At 47.8% G+C, this 8,538-nt stretch overlaps 1 protein-coding gene across 2 annotated transcripts in view; it reads left to right on the forward strand.

The window, feature by feature from the left end:
* HACE1 (HECT domain and ankyrin repeat containing E3 ubiquitin protein ligase 1) overlaps positions 1-4,048 on the forward strand; it is a 339,965-nt gene extending 335,917 nt beyond the window's left edge. For both annotated transcript variants that reach the window (XM_085611183.1, XM_085611184.1), the window contains exon 24: positions 3,276-4,048. In XM_085611183.1, the coding sequence (XP_085467309.1) occupies positions 3,276-3,378 (103 nt within the window). In that variant the 3' untranslated portion in view covers positions 3,379-4,048. The remainder of the gene's footprint in view (positions 1-3,275) is intronic.
* Positions 4,049-8,538: the final 4,490 nt, after the last annotated feature.

Genomic DNA, 8,538 nt, shown 5'->3' on the forward strand with positions numbered 1-8,538 from the left:
TTATCCAAAGTCACATCTTCAACCCGCCCACGTACGGCAGTACCTGGGCGCGACCATAGACACTCTGGCAGCCAAAGCTCAGCCAAATTTAGTGAGGATCAACAGCATGCAACTGCTGATAAAGAAGTTCAGACCTCAACACTCCCTTCCAGCGCGAGTGTTCATTCAGTTGATAGGCATGATGGCCTCCTTGCATCTTCATAGTCCCGCACGCGAGACTACATATGCGCCCGCTTCAGGAGTGCTTGGCACGTCAATGGAATCAGACTCAAGGACAGTTGAAAGACCTAGTGTTGGTGAGCGGTCGGGCATACAACTCTCTGCATTGGTGGAATCCACAAAACCTTTGCAAGGGCCGACCGTTCCAAGAGCCTGTTCCACAAATAATACTGACGGCGGACGCGTCTCTCCAGGGATGGGGAGCTCATGTACTCAATTACACAGTGCAGGGACTATGGACCACACAGCAAACGAAGATGCACATCAACTTCTGGAACTGATGGCAATCTTCCTGGCAATGAAGGCATTCAAAGTACACTTGTGCAACAAAGTCGTGTTGATCCGGACGGACAACATGACTGCCATGTACTACATACAGAAGCAGGGAGGAACACACTCTCCACAGTTGTCTCATCTGGCTCAGAGCATGTGGAGGTGGGCCATTCAGAGGAACATGTTCCTCATGGCAGAACACCTCCCGGGCAAGGACAACCAAATGGCGGATCTGCTCAGCAGACACAGCCACCAAATGCATGAGTGGGAGCTACATCCATCAGTACTCCAACCGTACTTCCAGCAGTGGGGTCATCCAGAGATAGACCTATTCGCCACAAGGGAAAACGCAAAATGCCAAAGCTTTGCCGCCAGGTTCCCGCATCCACAGTCGCAGGGCGATGCGATATGGATGAACTGGTCAGGCAGATTTGCCTACGCTTTTCCCCCAGCGCCATTAATACCGCTAGTGGCACGCAAACTACGGCAACACTCACTGACACTCATCCTGGTTGCTCCAATGTGGGCACGCCAGCCATGGTACTCCACGTTGCTAGAACTTTCCGTGGTGCCACATCAAAGACTGCGGCTAACACCCAGACTTTTAACACAGAACCATGGCGAAATTCAGCACCCAGATCCGCAACAGCTGAACCTGGCGATCTGGCTCCTGAAGTCTTAGAGTTTGGCTACCTGAACCTGCCTCCAGGATGTATGGATATCATCAAAAAGGCCAGGAGACCCACGACCAGAGCTTGCTATGCGGCTAAATGGAAAAGATTTGTCATTTACTGTAAAAACAATGACATTAATCCGCTGGATGCATCCATTCAGAACATCATCTGTTACCTGTTACACTTATACCGATGCAATCTGGCATACAGCTCCATCCATATACATCTAACCGCAATAGCAGCCTATCTTCAGAACAGGCAGCACCTCTCTTTATTCAGAGTGCCTGCCATCAAAGCCTTCTTAGAGGGACTCAAAAGAGTGATTCCTCCGACAAACCCACCGGCACCGGTGTGGAACCTGAATGTGGTCCTCACCAGATTGATGGGTCCACCTTTTGAACCTCTACATTCATGTGAGATTCAATTCCTCACCTGGAAAGTAGCTTTCTTAGTGGCAATCACTTCGTTGAGAAGAGTTAGTGAACTCCAGGCCCTAACCATTCAAGAGCCATTCATACAGGTTCACGCAAATAGAGTTGTACTACGTACCAACCCCACATTCATGCCTAAAGTGATATCGCAGTTCCACATGAATCAGACTATTGAACTGCCTGTTTTCTTTCCAAATCCAGAAAATGTCGCAGAGAGAATGCTCCATACACTAGATGTAAAGAGGGCCCTCATGTACTTTATAGACAGAACGAAGGATTTTAGGAAAACAAAACAACTGTTTGTTGCCTTTTCTCCACAACACAAGGGCAACGCCATTTCCAAAGCAGGGATAGCCAGATGGATCGTTAAATGTATTCAAATTTGCTATCAAAAAGCTAAACGCACGTTAACGATTCCTCCAAGAGCCCACTCAACACGAAAGTTAGGGGCGTCCATGGCTTTCCTAGGGAACATTCCTTTAGAGGAAATATGTAGAGCAGCCACATGGTCCACTATACATACATTTACCAAACACTACTGTGTAGATGTACATTCTAAACAGCAGGCAGCTGTAGGACAGGCTGTTCTCAAGACCCTTTTTCAGACTGCTGCAGCTGACACGGGCAGCCGCCGCTAATGGAGGGACTGCTATGTAATCTATGCACAGATATGAATTCAGCAGCCCACATGCCTCGAACCGAATATGCTACTTACCAGTATGCATCTGTTCTTGGCATGTAGGGCTGCTGACATTCATATCGCCCACCCTCCTCCCCGGCACCTGTAGCGGCTGCAGCACTCAGAATTACTGTATAGCATGGTCATCACTTACTGTATCTACTCCATCACTGCCACAATGGCGAAAAACAATCTGAGGATGGAGAGGATGCCCATGCGCACTGTAGTCCAGGGGAGGAGCCACCTATCTCGTGATACTTCGAAGACTCTTCCAGGACAACAATATACAATCATCCGGACCCAACACTAGGCGGTGATCTATGCACAGATATGAATGTCAGCAGCCCTACATGCCAAGAACAGATGCATACTGGTAAGTAGCATATTCGATATCACCAAAATCCCCCACACTCGCTACAGCCTGTAAAGTTATTGCTTGGTGCAGTAGTAAGTTACAGGTGAGAAAATCTACGCATGTAAAGTTGCATTTGTGACTAGGCCTTTTTGAATTCATTTTTCTTCTATCCATATGTTATAAAACTCGAACCCAACCTTTAATAAAGGCAGTGTGTTTAATGTATTTTCATTTGTTCTACTTGCATGTCTTGGTCCTTTTCATACTGTGAACTGCTATCAAAGAATTCATTATTGTGTTATTGTGCTTTCTGTTATGTTGTAAGGCTTTCCTTATTTAATGAAACAGTTTGAGTAAAAAAAATCATTACTAGAGACAGTTTTCAGAACAACGCCACATTGTCGCCAGTCCTAGCATTTTTGAGCTAAGGGAAGTTTTTCTCCAACTCATTTACATGCTAAAAGGATTCCACAGTGCAGCACTGTTTTCCTCTTTCATAAATGTAGCATCTTCAAGGTTTTCCAATTTCGATGCAGATTTGAGAGGAGAGTTGCATGTCAATTATCCCGCGCGGTGCTCACAGAACAATCAGGCACTCTGTCTCATAGACTTCATATTTAATGGAAGTGTTCTTTCTTTCGCAGTATCAACATGCTGAAGTTGCCTGAATACCCAAGTAAGAAGGTCCTAAAGGACAGGCTTCTGGTGGCATTGCACTGTGGCAGCTATGGTTACACAATGGCATAATGCGGTTCGGGAAAGCCATCGGACTACTGATGGGCAATTCAGAATGGCAGAAGTAATTTAGAGAGCTGTCAACAGACGTGCAGCCCACAAGCAAGGCTAACCCGCATTCATACAAAGTGTGTCCTGCCCCTCAGTCCCCTCTCATTATTGTTAATCTGCGTCTGTGGCTCGACAAAGAATACATTGTGCTGTATTTCATTCTCTTTTTTTATTATTGTATATTGGTTTTCCACACAATTTGTGTTGATAACCTTTTGGTATTTTCTTCGTGATCCCTGTTGCGGTCTAATTGTTGTAGTATTGATTTTTTTTGGAACGCTTTTATTTTTGACTTTTGCTTATCACCTTATGTAAAGTCGAATGTGGCCAAACAGCGTTTTAAAAGGAAAAGAAAATATTGTCATAATTGTGCATGTAAGCGTGGCATTTGGTGTACATCGTCACATCCAAATGAGCCGTTTAAATAATGTACAGAATTGCATATCAGATATATTTTCCTGACCAATACAAAGTTTTGATTTTTAGCTTTTCAGTATCCTAATGTATATAGAATTTATGTACAGTAATTGAAGGTTGAGAAATGCACACAGCGATAACCATATGTAAGATCAAATGTATGCTTTAAAGTTTACAATAAATTGTACAGATTATTAAACATTTCTTTAAAAGATTTTTTGGTATGTAAGAGATTGTATATATTTTTTTTAATTGTACATCCTTTTTTTATTTGAAGCCTACTTTTTGCCCTGGTTGTTCTGTTCCACGAAAAAGATATATCGTTTTATTTTACCATTGAAATATTTGACTTATTTATTTAATTTAAATACTACGTGCTAGTCGTCTTGGGGAGATTATGGTAGATAACTATATTTCTTGTGTAGATTGTCTCAAATGTATTTTTGTACAATTTATCTTGCCACAACGTGTTGAACATTTTATATGTTATCTTAAATACATTGTATCCAAAAGAGAAGTCAGTGGTTCACGTCTTTATTCTGAGGCACCTCCTTTCCCTCTCTCTACAGATCAAACAAAGGTTAAACGGAAATAGATTAATCAAATTTCCACATTTACAATAATTCTTTGCAGGTCACAGAGCTACCTTATCAGAATAAAACTTTGAGAAAGTCAGGGGGCGTGCCTGACTGCCGGCAAAGTTGGTAGCTTTCCGGGAGTTCCCATTTCCCTAGCTTGATTTGAGCTCTTCCTCCCCTTGCACATGACACTTGCCTTCAGCCATGATGAGAAGATGTGGCGGGACGAACCTGTAAAGTAGTGGACTATGGCTCTCTGGCCCTAGACGTGATAACTGAAGTCTCCTTTTGTATCCGGCGATGCCCCGTCCTATGGAAGAGGCAAGAAGATCTGCTTGCAATGGACCACACAATGTAACAGTTTTCTTGGTGTAAAGAAGCCAATAAAAGCTCCTTAGGATAGGAGTGATATGCGCAGTCTGTGAAGGAAGCAATATAAGACATGCTCCCCAGTTTAAGATCCATTCAAGTATTTCTAGGGTGTGACCTGGAATGTTTAATCCATTGGCATACTACAGCTGTGAATTTATCAAAGATATAATTTTTGTAACCTACAAAAGTAAGGAATATTAATTTCTTTAGCAGTACAAATGAAACTTCATGCTCGGTTTTGGGGATAATAGAAAAAGACATACTTATAAAAACAGCTTCTCCGATTGAAGGTGTGTGAGTGACACAGTTAATCGTCAGTTAATCGTCACATCATGGGTTTTTAGGCATTATCTGGAACAATGTACAAATGTATATACCATGGTGGCTAAGTTACAAAAGAGACTCTTTAAAAAATACAGGTAATTCATTGAATTTGTGTGTACGTCAGAAGTACTGTCCCAGCTCATAGGAAAATGCAAGCAAATTGGTTGACGTTTTGTCTTCTTGAACATACAGCTCGTGGACTTAAGTAATCCCAAAGACTCTGATATATTAGTTTCTCTAAGAATTGTAGAACATCTTTTAGGGTCTTTATTATTAATGGGTATAGGAGAAAAGAAAGTGGTAGATGTGACAGAGAAGAAAATAAGAAGCAGTGAAGAATAAGAGAAAGAGAGACAAAGGCCTGGCCCCTTCCCAAGCCTGGTTAGTAAACTAATCCAAAGCCCTGTGGCCCAAGACTTGCTATCGGTTTGTAGGTAACAGCAATGTGCCTCTAAGGACTTGTACAGTAGATCCTTATCTGATAGAGACATCTAGCAGCAGATTCCTTAACTTAGAATTATCCCCAGGCGTCTGACTGGATCCGGAATTTTTTCTGCAGCATCACCCGCCCTGACGTCGTCCACGGACGTGACGTCAGCGAGGTCATATAAGTCCCTCCAGGTGCGCTGATGTCAGTTTTCCTTCTTTTCCGTGTACAACGCGGATTCGGTGTAAGCAGTTCCTCTGGCCTGTGTTCAGGCCCCTTTTGACGCTTTTGCGTCTGGAACAGTGTGCGATGCCTTCGGGCTTTAAGACGTGTGCCTCCTGTTCGCGGAAAATGTCCGCAACGGACCCACACCTTATCTGCATGTGGTGTCTGGGCGAACACCACGACTCCACGGATTGCGATTGACAACAGCTCAAGCCGAAGTCCCGGCGGGAGCGCCGGATGAAGCTACTTTCGGCTTGCCTGTCGCAGTCGGAGTCGTCACGGACCTCTGCCTCCTTTTCGGCGGCAGGTCCCGGTGGCAAGTGGGTTCTGTTTGCGGCATCGGTCGCAGTCTGGTTCCCGTGTGCATCGCTCGCCCGTTCTTGGTAAGTCCCGGCTCCTGTCGCCGAGGACCTCGACCTCGTTTTGTAGGGGGCACTAGTTCCCGGACTTCTCCGGACGTGCGCCCCCGAGAGTCTGCCCTCCCCTATCCGCCATTTCCTGGCACGGGGGCGACTCAGACCCAGATGGCGGCTTATGCCGCAGCCCTGCAGGCCTCCCTTGGGTCCCCTCCTCTCCCTCGGGCGTCCTCGGATCCCCCGCTGCGTGCTGGGTCTCTGGTGGCCCCGTGCCTCTAGGGATGATAGAAGTATGGCGCCATCAGGGCGCGGCTGGGTCCCCCTCTTCGGCCCATAGCACCCCTAATGCGCCGCATAGTCCTGTGGGGCTCCCTGTGGCGTCACAGGTGGTTGCTGGTACTCGCAGCTCGTCTTCAAGTCCCCCTCTGCCCTCCGGACAGGCAGCTGTCTCTTCGGAGGCTGAACCGGTGCTGGTCCGACGCTGTAGACTTGCCTCCCTGGCTCCGTTCCTTACTTCAGAGTCGGATCCTGTTGTGGTTGAGGCAGAGTCCGGCGCCGTAGACTTGCCTCTCCGGCTCCGTTTCTTATTTCGGAACCGGAGACTGTTGAGGCCGAGTCGGAGCTGGCCGAGGATGCTCTGGCGCGCCGCCTTGATGCCGGATCATCGACTCTGAAGGCCTCCGGAGGAAGCTTGGCATTGCCCTGACGTCCGTCAATGTTGGATCCGTCCTTGCCTCTTCTCCCCCTTGGAGTTTGTGGCTCCATCGGATTCTCCGCCTCCTCAAGAGCCCCTTCAGGACCCTCATTCGTCCATGGGGCTTCCTACCTTTGGACATTGGTCTAGTCCTCCTTTCATCGGACAATCCCCTTGGAGTAGACGGCTCAGCTTACATCCCTCCCCCACGGATGAGTTACTGTCCCCCTCCTCGGAGGGCTACCAAGGCTGGTGTGGCATTTCTAAGGGTTGTTTCCATGGTCGCATGCATTTTGCGTATGCAGCCCGTTTCGGTTCCCCTGCCTGTTGACCCCCTGTTGGAGGTTCTCCACGGCTCGGGAGATGTAGAGACGCTTCTGCCTTTCGAAGCCTCCCTTTATGATGCTCTTCTGGTGACCTGGGCTCAGCCGGCGTCGGGTGATCCGGTGGCTCGTCCCATCATGCACTGGTTCTGCAGACTGCCTTTCCTTCACCTCCGCTGTTGCTTCCTCCCTCCCGGGAGTCTAGATGGCTGGAGGCATGGGGTCGTAATATTTTCACCTCCACTAGCGCAGCTCTTCGCTCCCTCAATACAGTGTGTGTGTTGGCTCCCGCTACTTCTGCCCTCTGGGACTCTGCCGAGTCTCTTCTCTCTTCAACCGCTGAGGGCGCTTATGCTGACCTCCTCCGTCAAGTCCGTGACGGATGTGACCTGGCAGAATTTACTATCCGATCAGACCTGGATACCTCGGACTCCTTAGGCCGGGCTATGGCCGGTTCATTTGCACAGCGACGACATGCTTGGTTGCACGATGGTCTCTTCCCGGAGAATATTCTGAAGCGCCTTGTTGACCTGCCTTTTGATGGGGTCCTTTTGTTTAATACCCACGCCGACTCAGCGGTTCAGCTCCTCCTTGCAGGATTCCGCCCCCCAGTATAGGCCTGTACTTGGCAGGTCTCAGGTCGTCCTATCCTGGGGTGGTTACCCCTCTCTTTTCTTTTTGCAACTTTCATTCAACGTCCACAAGTTGGACTGTGCGTTTTGGGCTGACAGTAAGCCAACTGTGGCGGTGTCCCACCGGTTGTTCGAGTCTTGACCTCTGACTGGTTTACCCTAAGAGGTGTTCCTCTGTTTTTTCTTAGGGGCGTGATATACCCCAAGTGGGGTACCTGTATGCTATTGTGTAGCTCTGCTCCGCGCCAGGCGGTCGTGGAGGTCCCTTTGGCATCATTATTTTACTGTTTGGGCGGTTTTCCGTGTTGTGCCTTCTGGCACTGCCTCCCACATGCCACAGGTCTTGCCCTGCTTGTGCCTAGGGTGTGTGTCTCGTGCTCCTCCTTCTAGAGTTTTTTTTTCCTTGTTACTAACTCTTTTCAGTGTTTCAACACGCTTCTTCCGAGGCTGCCACCCTGCCACCGGTGCATTAGGCGGGTTCCTGCTATAGTACTCGCAGCTGCGTTGGGCTCGTGGCTTGCCCTTTCTATATATACCCACATGTTCCTGACCACTGGGTACCCTTTTTATACGTCTCCGCCTATCTTCGCTCTGCGAGGTCTGGTCCTGTATCCCCATTTTTCGGGGAGCAGTTGGGTGCCTTGTCCTTCTGCACGGCAGCGTTTTTCCTTTGCACATTTTATAGTACACTTCGGTGCCTTTTCATGCTGCTTCGGTGACAACGGTTCCCATATTTTCGCTCCCTGGGGTGAGCCTCCTCTTCTGGATGCTCT

Source organism: Triturus cristatus, chromosome 6, assembly GCF_964204655.1.
Source record: "Triturus cristatus chromosome 6, aTriCri1.1, whole genome shotgun sequence".
NCBI lineage: Eukaryota > Metazoa > Chordata > Amphibia > Caudata > Salamandridae > Triturus > Triturus cristatus.